The sequence below is a fragment of the Dama dama genome, chromosome 15, assembly GCF_033118175.1.
Source record: "Dama dama isolate Ldn47 chromosome 15, ASM3311817v1, whole genome shotgun sequence".
In the NCBI taxonomy this organism is placed as follows: Eukaryota; Metazoa; Chordata; class Mammalia; order Artiodactyla; family Cervidae; genus Dama; species Dama dama.
Genome location: NC_083695.1, coordinates 17,879,602 through 17,902,372, shown reverse-complemented (window position 1 = coordinate 17,902,372; position 22,771 = coordinate 17,879,602). Strand labels below are relative to the sequence as shown.

Sequence of the window (22,771 nt, the reverse complement as noted above, 5' to 3'; positions counted from 1 at the left end):
TCCACTGTATAATTGTAAGGGATCTGATTTAGGTTATACCTGAATGGGTTAGTGGTTTTCCCTACTTTCTTCAACTTAAGTCTGAATTTGGCAATAAGGAGTTCATGATCTGAACCACAGTCAGCTCCTGGTCTTGTTTTTGCTGACTGTATACAGCTTCTCCATCTTTGGCTGCAAAGAATATAGTCAATCTGATTTTGGTATTGACCATCTGGTGATGTCCACATGTAGAATCTTCTCTGGTGTTGTTGGAAGAGGGTGTTTGCTATGACCATTGCATTCTCTTGGCAAAACTCTGTTAGCCTTTGCCCTGCTTCGTTTTGTACTCCAAGGCCAAATTTGCCTGTTACTCCAGGTGTTTCTTAACTTCCTACTTTTGTACTCCAGTCCACTATGATGAAATGGACGTCTGGTGGGGTTCTGAGAGACCCCAGTGAAAAGAGTCACTCCTTAAGATTTGGAGGAGTAGGTGCTAAGATTTCTGTTTTGGGGAACCACAAGGCAAGTCCTCCATCTGGCATGGTAGAGATTCTCTGCCTAGTATCTCACCTGGTCGAGCAGGGAAGTGGTGCAGCTACACCCAGTGCTTTGAGAGGAATCGAGCTCACAGAATGGAAGGGTGGAGAGGAATCTGGCATTGTCCTGTGTTATCTCACCCAAATTAAGTACATGATCTGTCCAGCAAATGACAAGTGCCTAGAAACCAAAATGAACTCTCCCAAATCAAAATAAAAATAGTAATTTAAAAGATCTCAAAGTTTTATACCGAACCTGCATTTATTCATTCTTTATTCATTTATTTAATCACTATATTACAGGTACCATACTTTGTACTATATATCTGTAGTATTAAAGTCAACGTTTTCTGATAACCCAAGTTTTATGTTTACTGGCTAATTCCAAGAGAATCCTTTACTATTCAGGTCACTGAACTCAATTCAATCCCATGGCAGCATACCCACAGCTGACAGTGCCTGGCTGCAACACTTCTTTCTTCAGGGCATTATAATACCACTCATGACACCACTCTCAAGACTTCCTAGCTGCCCTACTGAATCCTTACTGTAGGATCTTCCTCTCTTTTCTATTCCAAATGTCAGGTTTGGTCTTCACATTCCTTATCATCTCTCTCTACACTTTCTCCTTAAATAATCAGTAATCACAACCTTTTTCAAACCTTAACCACAGCCATGACTGAAATTGTTACCTCCAGGTTTGAATTCTCTACTGAAATTTAGCATCACAGAGTTGCCAATCTGATACCTCCATTTTACTGTCTCACAGACATTTTAAACTTAAGAGTGTTTGAAACCATATTGTTCACGACCATCCCCACAAGCTACACTCACATCTACTTCTCTCCCAGAATTCCTACATCTCAGTAAGTGATGACCATTCACCCAGTTGCTCAAGCCAGACTTCTAAGAGTCATACTCATTCATCCTCTCCTCACTATGTCCAATTTGTCAGTTTATCAATGTCGTATATAAACATACCCCAAATCTACCTACTTTTACCAATCTCCACCACTGTCATTAATAGCCTCTTTAATGGACATGTTGATTCTTTCTTGCCTCCCACCCCAATAATCCATTTTCCATGAAGCAACTAGGTTGTAGGTTGTTTTTTTAAATGCAAATTAGAACAAAACCATGCCTCGCTCAGCGTACAATCCTATAATCCCTTGCCAGTACTTTACCATGGGCTGAAATGCTCCATAAACAAGTATTTGCCTGTCTCTCCAACCTTATCTTCAATGCTCCACCACCCTATCCACCTTCTGCTCCATGAACTTACCAGTTTGCCCTGACTCCAATATGATAATGCCAGTTGTCTCCCTGGCCTAGTACTATTTCCCTAGATAGTCACAAGGTTGGCCCTTTCTTGCCATGTAGGTCTTAGCTTAAATGTCATTTGCTCATTAAAGCCAGCTAAAACTACCCAATATAAAATAGCCTCTGTTTCATATTTATCAGGGACTTTAATTACTTAATGCCTTCTGATTAACTTGTTATATATTTCTCTCTACCCACCAAAAAAAAGCTCTATCCATGAAAGCAAGAATCTGTATTCAAGCATTGTATCTAATGCCCAGAACTGCATCTAAAACACAGGACATGCTTATTGATAAATAATTGCAGAATTACTAGATCTCACAGTCACCTTTTCCTACATCTATGGGATCCCCTTTGCTGACTTTTGGGAAGGGGCCTAGGGAAAGGAAGGCTCCTCACAGCAAAAAAATGGGTTTTTCAGTTAAAACCATCATTAACATAATTCAACCAGATAAATTCCATGCAGCAAGAGAAATAAGAACATGCTCAAAACTGGTTAATTACCAGGAAAGAGACCATTATGTAGTATTTCTATAAATTTTAAAACTTCTGTATCTAAACTCTTTTTGAGTATTAAAAAGTCACTCATCTAAGATCTAAGCTGATTTCATTCACACAGTTATCTCAGATCTGGCTAAACATGATGTTTTCTAAAAACATTAAATAAAAAATAATCTGGGGGCTTCATCCCAGCTGAGAAGCGAAAAGCCGCAGGCGGCCGCCTACTTCACAGCCGCTCGGGGGGGGGGGGGGGGGGGGGGGGGGGGGGGAGCCAAGATGGCGGAGGAGTAAGACGGGGAGACCACTTTCTCTCCTACAAATTCATCAAAAGAATAACTGAACGCAGAGCAAACTTCGCAAAACAACTTCTGATCACTAGCTGAGGTCATCAGGCGCCCAGAAAAGCAACCCATTGTCTTCGAAAGGAGGTAGGACAAAATATAAAAGATAAAAAGTGAAACAAAAGAGCTAAGGACGGAGATCCGTCCCGGGAGCTCTTAGGCGGCATTGCTTGGGGTAGGGTCCGGGCCTGAGTGCCCTGAGGACAATCGGAGGGAGCTTCTGTGAGTTGCCAACTTGAACTGTGGGAGACCAAAAGAGAGAGAGTAAATTAGCCGGCCCGAACACACTGCCGGCCGTTCGCAGAACAAAGAGACCGAGAGGGTCCAGAGAGGAGCTCGCAGGCTGCGGACCGGCCCAGCTCCGCCGGAAGCAGGAGGCAGGGGGGAGGGGAAGGTCGCGGCGAGACACAGGGCGCAGGCACCCGACCGGCGCGGGCGGGGACTGGGGCTGGGGACGCGGAGGGCAGAAGGCGCGCGCACCCGACTGGCGCCGGCGGAAACTGAGACTGGGTCCGCGGAAGGGAGGGGGCGCGACACACCTGGGGAGAGTGCGCCCACCGAGCCCCTGGCTGCCTGGACCGCTCTGACGGGGAAGGCACAGAGAGCGGGCGCAGCTTTTCCCTCCGCGCTTTTGTGGAACACCCGAGGGCTGGAACCTCGCGCAGCGCGGGGCGCGCTCCCCATATAGAACAGCCGGGAGCCTGAGCAGCGCAGAGGAGAGAGCAGCGTCAGCCCCTCCTGGCAGCCCCAGCCCGTCCCCGCGGCGCAAGCCCCTCCCCGCAGAGCGACGGAACTAGCTACCTGAATAAGAGTCCACCTCCGCCCGCCTGTGTCAGGGCGGAAATGAGGCTCTGAAGAGACCGGCAAACAGAAGCCAAATAAACAAAGGGAACCGCTTCAGAAGGGACTGGTGCAACAGATTAAAATCCCTCTAGGAAACATTGTCTACACCAGAGAAGCCTGTAGATATCGAGAAGCGTAAGCTGGAACGAGGAGCTATCTGAAACTGAGCCGAACCCACACTGACCGCAACAGCTCCAGAGAAACTCCTAGATATAATTTTACTTTTTTCTCTTTTTTTTATTTTTTTTTATTTTTTTCTTTTTTTTCTTTTTTATTTTTTCTCTTTTATTTTCCTTTAAAATCCCCTATTACTCCCCCATTACTCCTTAACTTTCATTTCCATAGACTTTTACGATTTTTTAATTAGGGGGGAAAAAAAAAAATTTTTTTTCTTTTTTCCTTTTTTTTTTCTTTTTTTTCTTTTTTTTTTCTTTTTCTTTCTTTTTTTTCTTTCCTTTCTCTCTTCTATTTTCTATTTTTCTTTTTATCTTATTTCTTTTAAAGTCCTCTAGTACTCCTCTACTACTCCTTAATTTTCATTTTCAATACACTATAACCTTACAAAAAAAAAAAAAGAAGAGAAGCCCTATTTTTAAACCGAAGATTATTCTCTCCCAATCTTGACTCTCTGTTTTCTACCTCAGAACACCTCTATTTCCTCCTTTCCCCTTCTCTTCCCAATCCAATTCTGTGAATCTTTGTAGGTGACTGGGCTACGGAGAACACTCTGGGAACAGACAGCTGTGTAGATCTGTCTCTCTCCTCTTGAGTCCCCCTTTTTCTCCTCCTGTTCATCTCTATCTCCCTCCTCCCTCTCCTCTTCTTCATGTGACTCTGTGAACCTCTCTGGGTGTCCCTAACGGGGGAGAATCTTTTAGCCATTAACCTAGAAGTTTTCTTATCAGGGCTGCATAGTTGGAGAAGTCCTGAGACTACAGGAAGAATAAAACTGAAATCCAGAGGCAGGAGACTTAAGCCCAAAACCTGAGAACACCAGAAAACTCCTGACTACAAGGAACTTTAAGTAATAAGTGACTGTCCAAAAGCCTCCATACCTACACTGAAACCAACCACCACACAAGAGCCAATAAGTTTCAGAGCAAGACATACCACGCAAATTCTCCAGCAACGCAGGAACATAGCCCTGAACATCAACATACAGGCTGCCCAAGGTCACACCTAACACATAGACCCATCTCAAAACTCATTACTGGGCACTCCATTGCTCTCCAAAGAGTAGAAATCAAGTTCCACGCACCAGAACACTGATGCAAGCTTCCCTAACCAGGAAACCTTGACAAGCCAATCGTCTAACCCCACCCACTGGGTTAATCCTCCACAACAAAAAGGAACCACAGACCTCCAGAATACAGAAAGCCCACTCCAGATACAGCAATCTAAACAAGATGAAAAGGCAAAGAAATACCCAACAGGTAAAGGAACATGAAAAATGCCCACCAAGTCAAACAAAAGAGGAGGAGATAGGGAATCTACCTGAAAAAGAATTTAGAATAATGATAATAAAAATGATCCAAAATCTTGAAAACAAAATGGAGTTACAGATAAATAGCCTGGAAACAAAGATTGAAAAGATTCAAGAACTGTTTAATAAAGACCTAGAAGAAATAAAAAAGAGTCAATTACAAATGAATAATGCAATGAATGAGATCAAAAACACTTTGGAGGGAACCAAGAGTAGAATAACGGAGGCAGAAGATAGGATAAGTGAGGTAGAAGATAAAATGGTGGAAATAAATGAAGCAGAGAGGAAAAAAGAAAAAAGGATCAAAAGAAATGAGGACAACCTCAGGGACCTCTGGGACACTGTGAAACGCCCCAACATTCGAATCATAGGAGTTCCAGAAGAAGAAGACAAAAAGAAGGGCCATGAGAAAATACTCGAGGAGATAATAGCTGAAAACTTCCCTAAAATGGGGAAGGAAATAGCCACCCAAATCCAAGAAACCCAGAGAGTCCCAAACAGGATAAACCCAAGGCAAAACACCCCAAGACACATATTAATCAAATTAACAAAGATCAAACACAAAGAACAAATATTAAAAGCAGCAAGGGAAAAACAACAAATAACACACAAAGGGATTCCCATAAGGATAACAGCTGATCTATCAATAGAAACCCTCCAGGCCAGAAGGGAATGGCAGGACGTACTGAAAGTAATGAAAGAGAATAACCTACAACCTAGATTACTGTATCCAGCAAGGATCTCATTCAGATATGAAGGAGAATTCAAAAGCTTTACAGATAAGCAAAAGCTGAGAGAATTCAGCACCACCAAACCAGCTCTTCAACAAATGCTAAAGGATCTTCTCTAGACAGGAAATGCAGAAAGGTTTTATAAATGTGAACCCAAAACAACAAAGTAAATGGCAACGGGACCACACCTATCAATAATTACCCTAAATGTAAATGGGTTGAATGCCCCAACCAAAAGACAAAGATTGGCTGAATGGATACAAAAACAAGACCCCTATATATGCTGTCTACAAGAGACCCACCTCAAAACAAGAGACACATACAGACTAAAAGTGAAGGGCTGGAAAAAAATATTTCATGCAAACGGAGACCAAAAGAAAGCAGGAGTCGCAATACTCATATCAGATAAAATAGACTTTCAAATAAAGGAAGTGAAAAGAGACAAAGAAGGACACTACATAATGATCAAAGGATCAATCAAAAAAGAAGATATAACAATTATAAATATATATGCACCCAACATAGGAGCACCGCAATATGTACGGCAAACGCTAACAAGTATGAAAGAGGAAATTAATAGTAACACAATAATAGTGGGAGACTTTAATACCCCACTCACAACTATGGATAGATCAACTAAACAGAAAATTAACAAGGAAACACAAACCTTAAATGACACAATGGACCAGCTAGACCTAATTGATATCTATAGGACATTTCACCCCAAAACAATCAACTTCACCTTTTTCTCAAGTGCACACGGAACATTCTCCAGAATAGATCACATCCTGGGCCATAAATCTGGTCTTGGAAAATTCAAAAAAATTGAAATCATTCCAGTCATCTTTTCTGACCACAGTGCAGTAAGATTAGATCTCAATTACAGGGAAAAAATTGTTAAAACTTCAAACATATGGAGGCTAAATAACACGCTTCTGAATAACCAACAAATCATAGAAGAAATCAAAAAAGAAATCAAAATATGTATAGAAATGAATGAAAATGAAAACACAACAACCCAAAACCTATGGGACACTGTAAAAGCAGTGCTAAGGGGAAGGTTCATAGCATTACAGGCTTACATTAAGAAACAGGAAAAAAACCAATTAAATAACCTAACTCTACACCTAAAGCAATTAGAGAAGGAAGAAATGAAGAACCCCAGAGTTAGCAGAAGGAAAGAAATCTTAAAAATCAGGGCAGAAATAAATGCAAAAGAAACTAAAGAGACCATAGCAAAAATCAACAAAGCTAAAAGCTGGTTTTTTGAAAAAATAAACAAAATTGACAAACCATTAGCAAGACTCATTAAGAAACAAAGAGAGAAAAACCAAATTGACAAAATTAGAAATGAAAATGGAGAGATCACAACAGACAACACTGAAATACAAAGGATCATAAGAGACTACTACCAGCAGCTCTATGCCAATAAAATGGACAACTTGGATGAAATGGACAAATTCTTAGAAAAGTATAACTTTCCAAAACTGAACCAGGAAGAAATAGAAGATCTTAACAGACCCATCACAAGCAAGGAAATCGAAACTGTCATCAAAAATCTTCCAGCAAACAAAAGCCCAGGACCAGATGGCTTCACAGCTGAATTCTACCAAAAATTTAGAGAAGAGCTAACACCTATCTTACTCAAACTCTTCCAGAAAATTGCAGAAGAAGGTAAGCTTCCAAACTCATTCTATGAGGCCACCATCACCCTAATTCCAAAACCAGACAAAGATGCCACAAAAAAAGAAAACTACAGGCCAATATCACTGATGAACATAGATGCAAAAATCCTTAACAAAATTCTAGCAAACAGAATCCAACAACATATTAAAAAAATCATACACCATGACCAAGTGGGCTTTATCCCAGGAATGCAAGGATTCTTTAATATCCGCAAATCAATCAATGTAATACACCACATTAACAAATTGAAAGATAAAAACCATATGATTATCTCAATAGATGCAGAGAAAGCCTTTGACAAAATTCAACACTCATTTATGATTAAAACTCTCCAAAAAGCAGGAATAGAAGGAACATACCTCAACATAATAAAAGCTATATATGACAAACCCACAGCAAGCATCACCCTCAATGGTGAAAAATTGAAGGCATTTCCCCTGAAATCAGGAACAAGACAAGGGTGCCCACTCTCACCACTACTATTCAACATAGTGTTGGAAGTGCTGGCCACAGCAATCAGAGCAGAAAAAGAAGTAAAAGGAATCCAGATAGGAAAAGAAGAAGTAAAACTCTCACTGTTTGCAGATGACATGATCCTCTACATAGAAAACCCTAAAGATTCTACCAGAAAATTACTAGAGCTAATCAATGAATATAGTAAAGTTGCAGGATATAAAATTAACACACAGAAATCCCTTGCATTCCTATATACTAACAATGAAAAAACAGCCAGAGAAATTAAGGAAACAATACCATTCACCATTGCAACAAAAAGAATAAAATACTTAGGAGTATATCTACCTAAAGAAACAAAGGACCTATACATAGAAAACTATAAAACACTGATGAAAGAAATCAAAGAGGACACAAACAGATGGAGAAACATACCGTGTTCATGGATTGGAAGAATTAATATTGTCAAAATGGCTATTCTACCCAAAGCAGTCTATAGATTCAATGCAATCCCTATCAAGCTACCAACGGTATTTTTCACAGAACTAGACCAAAGAATTTCACAATTTGTATGGAAATACAAAAAACCGCGAATAGCCAAAGTAATCTTGAGAAAGAAGAATGGAACTGGAGGAATCAACCTGCCTGACTTCAGACTCTACTACAAAGCCACAGTCATCAAGACAGTATGGTACTGGCACAAAGACAGAAATATAGATCAATGGAACAGAATAGAAAGCCCAGAGATAAATCCACGAACCTATGGACACCTTATCTTTGACAAAGGAGGCAAGGATATACAATGGAAAAAAGACAACCTCTTTAACAAGTGGTGCTGGGAAAACTGGTCAACCACTTGTAAAAGAATGAAACTAGAACACTTTCTAACACCATACACAAAAATAAACTCAAAATGGATTAAAGATCTAAATGTAAGACCAGAAACTATAAAACTCCTAGAGGAGAACATAGGCAAAACACTCTCCGACATAAATCAAAGCAAGATCCTCTATGACCCACCTCCCAGAATATTGGAAATAAAAGCAAAACTAAACAAATGGGACCTAATGAAACTTAAAAGCTTTTGCACTACAAAGGAAACTATAAGTAAGGTGAAAAGACAGCCCTCAGATTGGGAGAAAATAATAGCAAATGAAGAAACAGACAAAGGATTAATCTCAAAAATATACAAGCAACTCCTGCAGCTCAATTCCAGAAAAATAAATGACCCAATCAAAAAATGGGCCAAAGAACTAAACAGACACTTCTCCAAAGAAGACATACAGATGGCTAACAAACACATGAAAAGATGCTCAACATCACTCATTATTAGAGAAATGCAAATCAAAACCACAATGAGGTACCATTACACGCCAGCCAGGATGGCTGCTATCCAAAAGTCTACAAGCAATAAATGCTGGAGAGGGTGTGGAGAAAAGGGAACCCTCTTACACTGTTGGTGGGAATGCAAACTAGTACAGCCGCTATGGAAAACAGTGTGGAGATTCCTTAAAAAACTGGACATAGAACTGCCATATGACCCAGCAATCCCACTTCTGGGCATACATACTGAGGAAACCAGATCTGAAAGAGACACGTGCACCCCAATGTTCATCGCAGCACTGTTTATAATAGCCAGGACATGGAAGCAACCTAGATGCCCATCAGCAGATGAATGGATAAGGAAGCTGTGGTACATATACACCATGGAATATTACTCAGCCATTAAAAAGAATTCATTTGAACCAGTCCTAATGAGATGGATGAAGCTGGAGCCCATTATACAGAGTGAAGTAAGCCAGAAAGATAAAGAACATTACAGCATACTGACACATATATGGAAATTAGAAAGGTGATAACGATAACCCTATATGCAGAACAGAAAAAGAGACACAGAAATACAGAACAGACTTTTGAACTTTGTGGGAGAATGTGAGGGTGGGATATTTCAAAAGAACAGCATGTATACTATCTATGGTGAAACAGATCACCAGCCCAGGAGGGATGCACGAGACAAGTGCTCCGGCCTGGTGCACTGGGAAGACCCGGAGGAATCGGGTGGAGAGGGAGGTGGGAGGGGGGATCGGGATTGGGAATACATGTAAATCCATGGCTGATTCATATCAATGTATGACAAAACCCACTGGAAAAAAAAAAAATAATAATAAAAAAAAAAAAAAAAAAAGTTCCAGTGGAGGGGGGGAGAGAAAAATGTAGCAGAAAAAGTTGTCCAGAAATAATAAAAATTTTCTTAACCTGAAAAAAAAAAAAAATAATCTGGTGATATTTACCAGTTTATTGTGATATGTTAGAAGACAACAAACTGGTAAACATCACAAAATTATTTAGATTTGTAAGACTTAAAATAGTCAGACAACCTCATTACTCTTAGGAGGAAATTTAAAACCTTCTTTTAACTTCTGATACAGGTTTTACCTGCTCCAGAGAATACACAACCATTTCTAATGCCTTTAAGAGATAAGTGGCAAAAAGAAAAGGAAAATCCAAAACTTTTTAGTTCCATTGATGTGACAGAAATACTGCAGGTCAAAGCAACCTTTTGTTTGATCTTTGCTGTCCCAGTATATCATTAAGTGGATAGGGTCATACCCTTGAGTCTTGAAGAAAACAAAAATAGCCCTCAAGCTACTTGCTTCTTATCTAAAGGAATTCTTTGGAAAAGTCTAATTTCTCAAAAGTGCCTTAAAACTGGAAACAGTCTCTCAAGTCTAGTTTCTCAGTAATGTGAACAGGATGTTCAAAGCATCAGTTTCTTGCCTAAAGCAAGCTTCCTAGAGCAGGAAACCCATGTGCCTTGATTCCCTACACACTCAGTAACCCACACCAGTCAGGACCCATTGGCTAAACGTACTTCTCCAGAGCATCCTACTTGTCCATTTGGTTTTGGTTTTCTTTGGAAAAGAATAAGGAAAAAGAGTGTTTCTAACTACCCCCTAATTTTTTTTAAACTTTTTATTTTGTATTGGCGTATAGCCGATTAACAAACAGTGTTGTGATAGTTTTAGGTGAACGGTGAAGGGACTTAGCCATACAACTTCATGTATCCATTCACCCCCAAACTCCCCTCCCACCCAAGCTATCACATAACATTGAGCAGAGTTCCAAGTGCTATACAGACCTTGTTGGTTATCCATTTCAAATACAGTAGCATGTACATGTCAATCCCAAACTCCCTAACTATGCCTTCCCCCACCCATCCCCCTGGCAACCATAAAGCTCATTCTCATAGTCTGTGAGTCTGTTTCTGTTTTATAAGTTCATTTGTATCATTTCGTTTTAGATTCCACATATAAAGGATGTCATATGATATTTCTCCTTCTCTGACTTACTTCACTCAGTATAACAATCTCTAGTTCCACTCATGTTGCTGCAAATGGCATTATTTCATTCTTTTAGATGGCTGAGTAATAGTCCATTGTTTTGTATATATGTACCCACATCTTCTTTATCCATTCCTTTGTCAACGGACATTTAGGTTGCTTCCATGTCTCGGCTACTGTGAACAGACCTGCAGTGAACACTAGGGTATGTATATCCTTTTTGATCATGTTTTTCTCTGAATATATGCCCAGGAGTGGGATTGCAGAGTCATCAGCCAGTTCAGATAAGTCGCTCAGTTGTGTCAGACTCTTTAAGACCCCATGGACTACAGCACACCAGGCTTCCCTGTCCATCACCAACTACCAGAATTTGCTTAAACTCATGTCCATCAAGTCGGTGATGCCATCCAATCATCTCATCCTCTGTCATCCCTTTCTCCGCCTGCCCTCAATCTTTCCCAGCATCAGGGTCTTTTCCAATGAGTCAGCTCTTCGCATCAGGTGGCCAAAGTACTGGAGTTTCAGCTTCAGCATCAGTCCTTCCAATGAATATTCAGGACTGATTTCCTTTAGGATTGACTGGTTTGATCTCCTTGCAGGGTCATAAGGTAGCTCTATTTTTAATTTTTTAAGAAACTTCCATTGTAGCTATACCAATTTATATTCCCATCAACAGTGTAAGAGTGTTCCCTTCTCTCCACACTCTCTCCAGCATTTATTGTTTGTGTATTTTCTGATGATGGCCATTCTGGCTGTAACTACTCTCTGATTTTAAAATAGTGCTACAAGTGGAGATGTTGTAAATCTTTAAAAAAAAAAATTTTAAGCCCTGTCCACTTTTCCCCAGGTCCTTCTCAATTCCCACCCTGTCCCTATGTGCTAACCCATTAATTGCCCAGTTTACAATCCCTCTGAGTTTTAGCAGAATAAAGAGGAGGGCAGGCATCCACAAAGAGCAGCTGCTTCAGAGTATCAGATCATGCCCTTTTACCTCCTTTTGATGGCTTTGGGGTGTGTGAAAGTCCTCCACACCACAAGAATCTAGAACCATTCCCTAAGAAAGCCTGATTCTGTCTCTTATCACCACTGTTTAAAGGGGCTGTGAATAAAAGCAGGTTACTCGGTGAATGCCCTGGCACTGATCTCGCTGGTTTCATCCTCTCCCCCACCTTCCAATGTGAATGAGCTGTTAGACATTAGCCAGAAAGGTGGAACAGGCTGGCCCGAGAGAACCAAAGCAAGAAAAGCTGCAGGAGGGATTCAGCCACTGACTCAGGAGCCTGCAAACTCAAGCCCATAGAGTGTGGTCTACTCGTCCTTGGACAAGACCCAGAGCAGAGGCCCTCCGGGTTCTGACACCACTTCTGAGTCGTCCCCTTATGGTACATCCCTGCAGAGCAGTGTTTCCAGGGGGGTGCCTGCATCAGAATCAGACTAGGCTTTTGGTGAAAAGGTAAATTACTGGTTCCTGCTGGCTCTTTCCCTGATGAGTGAGATGCTGGGGAAAGAATCTGCATTTTTAAGTGCACCAAGTGATTCTTATGTCTTTTAACATGGCTCTAGAGCATTTATATATCACCTTGTATGGTAAAGAATTTGCCTGCAATGTGGGAGACCCAGGTTCAATCCCTGGGTCGGGAAGATCCCCTGGAGAAGGAAATGGCAACCCACTCCAGTATTCTTGCCTGGAAATTCCATGGACAGAGGAGCCTTGTGGGATGCAATCCATGGGGTTGCAAAGAGTTGGACATGACTGAGTGACTAACACTAACTAACTTGCTAGGTACCCTCTGAGTTAAACCATTAGGAAAACGAGGATAAAGAAATTTTGCAAAATGAATTCAAGTCCTTTTTTCTAACTACTGATGACCTCAAGTAAGACACTTAACTGATCTGGGACCCTTTCCCTCACTGGGAATTTATAGGGATCAAAAAAGCCCGTGGATGAAAATGTACCATATAAAACATCAAAGAAATAAATGAATGTGATTTAAGGTAATTATTACTAGCACATTATGTGTTCATGTAACACTCTAAAGTATTCCTTTAGATATAAAAAGCATATCTAGTTTGAAAATGCAGAAATACTTCCAGTAATAAGCATTCATATATGTATATGAATCACATCTTTCATCAGGCTCTTGGTTTTCCTCAGGGTAAAGTTCTTTAGTGGAAATAACAGTAGTTGCTAAATATTACCAAGACTTCCTGCACACCACATGAAGCACTGGGTGCCTTCTCCCACAGCATGCTCAAAATAACTGCAATGAGCAAACGGGCTCTGAGGTGGGAAGTCACTCAGCAAAGCGGTGCGTGTGTCGGTGGTGGCTGTCAGGTTCCCACAGCCTCTGCATTTGACAACTACTTTATTAGAACAATCGTCATTTCAACCTGTCATACTATTGGTCTCTGAGAACAGAACTGAATTAGCATTTCTAAAGCGAACTATTTCATCTCTGAAACGACAGGAACTTAATCAACCACCTAAAGCTCCATTCCGCTGAAGGTGGGGGTGAGCACAACAGCCGGCAGGTACACCAGTGGAAGCCTGGGAATGAGCACAGCAGTTTTTAAGGCCTCTGCCAATGAAAGGACGTGTTGACTTTCTCTCAGAGCTATAATGGCAGAAAGGGGTGTATAACTCCCAGGGCCTCAAATTTTTCATAATGATTCCTGCATTCTAGTTGCCAACAGTAACTTCAGTCTTTAAATATACCCTGCCAAATTGCTACTGTAAGTCTGACAATGAAATTTGCAGGAAACTGTGCCTTTTAGTATTTCAATAGTACTTTCTTTTTCACTTTCTCAAAGAGACAAAGGGGAAAAAAAATCACATGTTTGCATTTGCCTTTCGTCAACATTCTAATTTATTACAAAGAAAATGGGTGGAGAAATGAAGGTCAATCTGCAAATGCTAGTGATTAGACTAACAATTATGAAACGCTTAACCAGTATTTGTTTTTGAGCCTCCAGTGGTCTCATTGTTGGATTAATAATTTTCATCCATCTTTTAGGTTTGTGCAGTCTCTGCAGTTGTGTGGGTGAGTGTGTGCACGTGCACGCATTCTAACTCCACCTGCACTTGCAAAAGACTTAGAGCCAAAACCTGACACTCTGCAACTGAAAAGGCCTTGCTGACTGAGTCACGTACAGCCCGGCAGAGAAGCAAGGAGATCTGGATCCCTTCTCCCTATGGTGAGGATGCCAGCTTCCCCGTCTCACCCCTAAGCCCTGCAGCCAACATCTGGGAAGCATAATTTTTTGGAGCTCTTGTTTGTGATACTTCCTGCTGTGTTCCTGGCACATCTGAACACACTGAATTTTTAACTCAGATCTGAGAACTTGTTTTTGTTGAATAATTGCCTTTTCCCCCTTGGTGGTCTTGTGAGTGATACCCTGGAATGAAGGGATTCTTTATACATTTTTTATGGCATATTACATATGCCCTTTGCTTAATCTCAGCCCTGCTCTCTGACATTCTCCCCTAACAAAAACACATTTATCCAAATTTCCTTCACAGCTGATCAACAACTTTGAGAGAAAACATGTAAAAGATCATAATATATCAGACTGTATCTATCTCATAGCAATACCTTTACAGTATTAGAAATTAAAGCAAATCACCATTAAGAAACTGTCCTTATGTAAATAGAGAATGGGAGAGGAGAGAAGACGGTTCTCTTTTGCTGAGAGAATCGACAGGAAGAGTAAGTAGGGCATGACTCTACAAACCTCAAAAGTGGTCGTCATTGTGGGCTTATAGGACACGTGGTTGGCCCTTCTCAGCTCCTTGATAGTTTCAGCGGGCATGGATTTAGAAAACCCCAGGCCACTCCAGGTGTTTGTGGGTGTTCTGACCTCCGTCACTACTGGTTTCTTTAACATAGCTTTGGAAAAGAGAACATAAAACAAATGCTTGCTATTTTTAATGCATTTCTTAAACACAACATTGATGAGTATTTTTTCGTTGATGTATGTAAAGAAATTACCACTGAATATCATTTCTTAACACAAAATACCTTAAAATGTCTTCATAAAACATTTTATACAAAGTAACAGTAAATTTTAAAATGATACATTATTTCTTAAATGATCTAATGCTAATCTATTCAACCTCAACAAAGTTTATGCAACTTGAACCTAAACATTCTGGGTTTCCTTTTATGAAAGTCCCATTTCCCAGTTTGATATCAGTACTGAAAAACTTTTTATGTGTCTACTGAAAAAAATCAAAGTATAGATCATAATGTATCACATACCTTTGGTTGCTAACAGCTTCTTCTGTTCATAGTCAAATGCCTGAAAAAGACAGAAAACATCTTTCTTGTCAGTTTATCCAAATGTCACGCCAATACTCCTTGAAAAGATTACATGACTGTGGCCCATGCACCTGCCTGAGACAAATGCTAAGCTCGGCACCATAATGTGACAGGGCCCCACACAAGCCTGATAAACTTAAACATGTTTTCAAAACTAATTCCTTATAGTAATATACTACTTCTGACTTTAAGTCATGACAATGACAAGAGTTAGAAATCTTCCTTCAAAGGGAAAAAAAAAATTCCTCTTTATTATGAATATTTAACATACCAGGACCAATATATGCTAACATACAGTGAATAACTTAATAAGAGTTATGCTAAATTTCAAAACAATGCATTCTCAAAATAGTTTCAGATTATCTATTATTGGCCTCCTGTATTTCTCAAAATCCCCTCTTCATTTGGGTAAAATGGTATGATGTCACAACAACCTATGAAATTACGTAACTTAATTGGCATTATCTATGCTTTTACAGTGACATAAATGACAAATGTCTAGCTTTAATAATGACACAAGCAGAACATTAAAATTAAACCTAAATAAAAATATAAACCTAAGTTAAAAAATGAAACTTATTTATCTTGTATTGCACAGGACTAGGAGGGCACCATTTATTCTTCTCATCCACACTGAATAAGTGACTACGACACAGATGGGTCTATATACAAACCGAGGTAAATTTTGAAGAAAGAAGTCCAGATATAACTACATCTCAAATGCTGACTCTTGGAGAAGGAAATGGCAACCCACTCCAGTGTTCTCGCCTGGAGAATCCCAGGGACGGGGGAGCCTGGTGGGCTGCCGTCTATGGGGTCGCACAGAGTCGGACACGACTGAAGCGACTTAGCAGCAGCAGCAAATGCTGACTCAGGGTTCTCAACTCCCGTGTTTCAGGAACTTAGGCTTGATTTTAAAATGTCCCTTATAAATAAAAAACTATAATGGAAAATAATTGAAAAAAGGAACAGAGATATATACATATATATGTGTATCTACTTTGCTATACAACTGAAACTAACACAATATTGTAAATCAACTATACTTCAGTAAGTTAGGGGGAAAAAATGTCTCAAAGATAGTTCAAGAACCCACTGACAAGGGCCAAGAACCCACTGGCCCTTCCTTCCAGGAGGACTATACCATCATACACAGGGTGTCCATATAATTTATGGTCTGAAACAGGATACTTCTAAAAGCAAAAAGTACTACAAATGATAGGGTCAAAATAATGAAAGTAAACTGGTTGACTTTGACCAGCCAGAAGGAACATGGCAGTAAACTGGGAGAGTGAGATTTTTAGATAACATGGTTTGATTTTTCTTTTGAAATCCTAGGTCTAAAATGACTCTGGGAGTTAAAATCAACTTTTAATGACTAATGTCTAAGGCAAGATATGGGGAGATTCTAAAGTTACTTGTTCAATAAATATTTATTGAGTGCCTTCTGGTTATAGATACTGTGCTACACTTTGTGGAAAAACAGAACAATGATTCAAAAATAATCTATAGCCTCTATAGCCTCAAATCATACGGAGGCTTAGCAGGGATGAGTAAAAGAAATAACCACAAAATAAATTAGAAAGTAAGATAAATGTGAAAAGAGAGCTGGAGATTCAGAAGTCCAAGAATAGTCAGGAGACAAAGGTCATCTTTACAGGAGACAAAGGTCATCTTTAGCTCCAGAAATCACAGAAGTCTTCAAACTCTCCCTGTCAAAGCTCAGTAACTCTTATCATTGATTTCTTAGTGATTTTAAAAGTCAGCTCTTCACTAATGGCATAAATAACATCTATTTAAATTGAAACTCTATCACCAGGAACACTCTCATCCATCCTAAAAGAAAGGAACATGAAAAGGTTCACTACAGGTATAAACTTGATGGAAAAGATGAGACTCACAAGATGGACGAAACTCACAAAGGGACCATAAAGGAATCTGATACTTTTTAAATGAGATACTTTTTAAAACTTTAATTTATAATAACTGAAAATATATCCACCAGAGAAAATGTAATAAATGTTTGTTTTTAACTTTGCACCTTGTAAAGGCCATGGCTTTTGTAAAAACATTCATCTAAAAACATGAAAATGTTCAAATGCCAAGGATCAGTATAAGCAGACAAGCAGGATTGCACTGTAGTTTTCACTGGAATTACAGAAGTACAATTTAGTTTCATGAATTAATTTCTTTGACATATTTATGACAACTTCTTTATTTCTAGGATTCTGTGAAGTTTTTTTTCTTTTTTGGAGGTGGGGAGATGGAGATGATATATCTTACTATGAAGTAAGTTTACCCATTAATTCAGACACTGAAGCCAAGTGTTTATAGACATCTCTAAAAGCACAGAATCCTTATCTTTCATATTGTGATCAATATAAAAATCAGATTTCTGAATTCCATGATCAATAGTTTATTTATTTATTTTGTAATTGGACCAATAGTTTGAAAATGGATACAGAGAAAATCCCTGCTGAGGAAATCGTTTAAAATAATCATAAAAATCTGTGAACCAACATAATCATCAATAATATTTAGCATCTCCTTTCAAAAAACTAAAGCCTCACATTAGTTATTTTTATAACTGTCTAAGGAGCACCAAACAAATTCATCTTCTCCATTTTACAGATAGAAGGATAATAATATAAATATTATTTATTTATAAATCTATTTATCTAAGACTATGTCATGAGGCAGTATATGCTCAGAAATAGCAGCTCACACATTTATCTAAATTATTTAAGCAACACATGAAAAATGTCATTTGCATAAGACACAGTGACATAAACCATGTTAGATCACTTTTAATATTTTAAATAATTCTCCTCACTTAAACTAAATCCTGCATTTCATTTTTAATGTTTATAGCAAAACCAATTCCTAGCTACTGCATATATATTTAAATATAATTTTGAATAGGCATCACCGACTCAGTGGACATGAGTTTGAGTCAACTCTGGGAGCTGATGACGGACAGGGAGGCCTGGCGTGCTGCAGTCCACCGGGTCGCAAAGAGTCGGACACAACTGAGAGACTAAGCTGAACTGAACTGAGCATGCAGAAGGAAAACGGAATTTCTGCTCTACTGCTGAAGGCTCACTGAATTCCCCATTTCCCTCAATCCAGACAGCCTACATTTGGATGACTCTGCCTTTTTTTTTTGTTTAATCATTACCTGCATGTTGACGTAGGATGGCCGTGGGGCAAGGCGGGCCCTCTCATTGTTCTGTTGGGCAGCGGCTGCCCTCTCGGCAGCGCGCTCACTCCCCGGAGCCTTCTTATCAGCCAGCGGGCTTTCTGCAGCACTCAGCTCAGGGTCTGAGAGCAACCTGTCAGCGCTGCTGTGAGAGAGAGAGTTTGGAATTGAACACGCCACTGTTTCATTCACATGCACCACACCTTTGCTGGGACCACGTTTACTATTTAGATTTACCATGTCCACCATTTACAGGTATTATCCCACGTGACCCTCATAGCACTGATATGAGGAAGGCAGTATTACTGTCCCTATTTCTCGCATGAGGGAAGTACCTTATCCAAGGTCACGGCTCTGGTAAATGGTAGAGATGGGATATGAACGCAGATTTGCTGAATCTCAACATGGTGTTGAAACTATTTCAAAATATATATTCAAGCACAGTAAATATGTATATATGACATTTTGTATATGGTACACATGGAATAGACATACAGACAAGATTCCTAATTTATAGACATCAAGGAGATATCTGTGACCCATGTTTACCTAGTCTGAGCAAACTGAGTCAGTCTGAAAGCATGCAGATAACCCATTTCATCTGTGTGCAATACACATGATGTTGCTACAAATCTGCTGTGATAAAGGCAGCAGATAAATAAATATTCTTTAACATCTGTTCAGGGTGCAGGGAAAGAACACCTCATGAAAGTGCTTCTTAAAACGAGGGAGAGTTATTTGAATTATCAGAATTTATAGTGTCCTAGATATGCACCTCAAGCTTAACTCTAACTGAAGGTTAAGCTCAAGTAAAACAGAAATAACAAACAGTATTAGTCAAAGAGCTGATTTGTTTACACATTCTTTTTTGTATCATTCACTATTCAGTTGTGCCAGGGGAATTCAGAGGAATTTAGAAAGGGCTATTAGAACACAACAGGAGAAGCAAAGAGCTTTTTTTGTTTGACAAAAGTTCAGAGGCGTCACACAGGCTTGTGACCTGGAATTGAAAGGGCATCTGCAGGTTCACCATTGAACAGCAGCAACTCAGACAGAACAGTATAAGCGAAGGCAAGGAAGTATGCAGTGCACATCACTGGTGGTTTTAAACCCAGAATTATTTCTCTCTTTTTTTTTTTTTTATTATTATTATTTTTTTTATTATTTTTATTTTTTTTTTTCCAGTGGGTTTTGTCATACATTGATATGAATCAGCCATGGATTTACATGTATTCCCAATCCCGATCCCCCCTCCCACCTCCCTCTCCACCCGATTCCTCTGGGTCTTCCCAGTGCACCAGGCCGGAGCACTTGTCTAACCTAACATTATTCCTCTAAGAAAGAGAAGAAAGTGAAGTCACTCAGTCGTGTCCAACTCTTTGCAATCCCTTGGACTGTAGCCTACCAGGGTCCTCTGTCCACGGGATTTTCCAGACAAGAATACTGGAGTGGGTTGCCATTTCCTTCTCCAGGGGATCTTCCCAACCCAGGGATCGAACCCCGGTCTCCCACATTACGGGCAGATGCTTTACCATCTGAGCCACCAGGGAAGCCCCTGATAACAAATAATGTTAATTTGGCATATTAGTACCATGTCGAGAAAAACAGATAAAGCAGATTTGGACAAAATGGGAACAATGATAATTAATCAAAGACTTTAAAAAAGTAGAACAGATTTTTCTTTTCATAAAAGCAAAACAGACTTTGCTGAGGAAAGGAGGAAGTAAGAATAGAATTATTATATAACACATTTTAAGTCAACTATGCTTCAATAAAAAAATTTAATCAAAAAAATACATGTGTTATATTTGCCTCAGTTCAGTTCAGTCGCTCAGTCGTGTCTGACTCTGCAACCCCATGAATCACAGCACACCAGGCCTCCCTGTCCATCACCAACTCCTGGAGTTTACTCAGACTCATGTCCATTGAGACGATGATGCCATCCAACCATCTGATCATCCTCTGTCATCCCGTTCTCCTCCTGCCCCCAATCCCTCCCAGCATCAGGGTCTTTTCCAACGAGTCAGCTCTTTGCATGAGGTGGCCAAAGTATTGGAGTTTCAGCTTCAGCATCAGTCCTTCCAATGAACACCCAGGACTGATCTCCTTTAGGATGGACTGGTTGGATGTCCTTGCAGTCCAAGGGACTCTCAAGAGTCTTCTCCAACACCACAGTTCAAAAGCATCAATTCTTCAGCCCTCAGCTTTCTTTACAGTCCAAGTCTCACATCCATACATGACTACAGGAAAAACCATAGCCTTGACTAGATGGATCTGTCAGCAAAGTAATGTCTCTTCTTAATATGCTGTCTAGGTTGGTCATAGCTTTTCTTCCAAGAAGCAAGCGTCTTTTAATCTCATGTCTGTAGTCACCATCTGCAGTGATTTTGGAGCCCCCCAAAATAAATTCTGTCACTGTTTCCAATGTTTCCCCATCTATTTGCCATGAAATGATGGGACCAGATGCCATGATCTTATTTTTTGAATGCTGAGTTTTAAGCCAGTGTTTTCACTCTCCTCTTTTACTTTCATCAAGAGGATCTTTAGTTCCTCTACACTTTCTGCCATAAGGGTGGTAACATCTGCGTATCTGAGGTTATTGACATTTCTCCTAGCAATCTTGACTCCAGCTTGTGCTTCATCCAGCCCGGCATTTCACATGATGTACTCTGCATGTAAGTTAGATAAGCAAGGTGACAATATACAGCCTTGACATACTCCTTTCCCAATCTGGAACCAGTCTGTTGTTTCATGTCCAGTTCTAACTGTTGCTTCTTGACCTACATACAGATTTCTCAGGAGGCAGGCCAGGTGGTATGGTATTCCCATCTCTTGAAGAATTTTCCACAGTTTATTGTGATCTACACAATCCCATGGACACAGGAATCTGGCAGGCTACAGTCCATGGGGTCGAAAGAGTCAGACACAACTTAGTGACTAAACCACCACACAGTCAGAGGCTTTTGTGTAATCAATAAAGCAAAAATAGATATTTTTCTGGAACTCTCTTGTTTTTTCGATGATCCAGTGGATGTTGGCAATTTGATCTCTGGTTCCTCTGCCTTTTCTAAATCCAGCTTGAACATCTGGAAGTACATGGTTCAAGTACTGTTGAAGCCTGGCTTGGAGAATTATGAACATACTTTGCTAGTGTGTGAGATGAATGCAACTGTGCAATAGTTTGAACATTCTTTGGCACTGCCTTTCTTTGTGATCAGAATGAAAACTGACCTTTTCCAGGCCTGTGGCCACTGCTGAGTTTTCCAATTTGCTGGCATACTGAGTGCAGCACTTTCACAGCATCACCTTTTTAGGATTTGAAATAGCTCAGCTGGAATTCCATCACCTCCACTAGCTTTGTTTGTAGTGATGCTTCCTAAGGCCCACTTGACTTCACAGGAACGTGACCTTGCCTGAAATAATCCTTTCTTTTGTGGAAGACTTCCTTGTCCCTCATTTTGGCTGCTTTAAAAAAATTTTCTACAGCATTTTGGAGTTTCTTTCTATTTACTAGATGGGATGCTGCTGATTCATGTTGAATAAAGCAAATTTGATCTTTAAACTGAGTTTTAGTTTTTTTCTTTTTTTAACAGATTTGATGGCAGTAATAAGACTGAAGGAGACTTCCAGTAACCTTGGGCATAAGAAACATGGGTGTGGCACCTGCAAACCCTTTTCAGTTCTCTGTCTCTGTTTCTGAGGTGTGTAGGTAAGCTCCTTTCAGTTCTGAGCTCTGCTCTCTTTGCAATGAGCTCCCAGTCTAATGGGCTTCCCAGTACAGGGGAGGTCAGCTGAATCTGGCAGATGGCTCTGCCTGGAGCTCAAGCCCCTACCCTTTATTTCAGATCATGACAGTCAATTAACTGGTGGAAACCCCCAGGCCTTGATTCTGTCCCAAGATCCATGTCGGAACTATATACGTGGAGCCCCTAGTCCTCAGTCCCCATCTGTTGAGGTCTGCGGGTTCACTTCTTTCCCCAGGCCAAGGTCCCATGGCAGGAACTATTGGGGTGCACACAGGGCCTTTAAATGGCTGGGA

The 22,771-nt window shown here is 40.1% G+C and overlaps 1 protein-coding gene across 3 annotated transcripts in view; it reads right to left on the bottom strand.

Moving 5' to 3' along the window:
- Window positions 1-22,771, bottom strand: part of BICC1 (BicC family RNA binding protein 1) — a 368,187-nt gene that overhangs the window by 20,528 nt on the left and 324,888 nt on the right. For all 3 annotated transcript variants that reach the window (XM_061161565.1, XM_061161567.1, XM_061161568.1), the window contains 3 exons: window positions 18,712-18,877; window positions 15,474-15,513; window positions 14,947-15,101 (listed from right to left, as the gene is read on the bottom strand). In XM_061161565.1, the coding sequence (XP_061017548.1) occupies window positions 14,947-15,101; window positions 15,474-15,513; window positions 18,712-18,877 (361 nt within the window). The remainder of the gene's footprint in view (window positions 1-14,946; window positions 15,102-15,473; window positions 15,514-18,711; window positions 18,878-22,771) is intronic.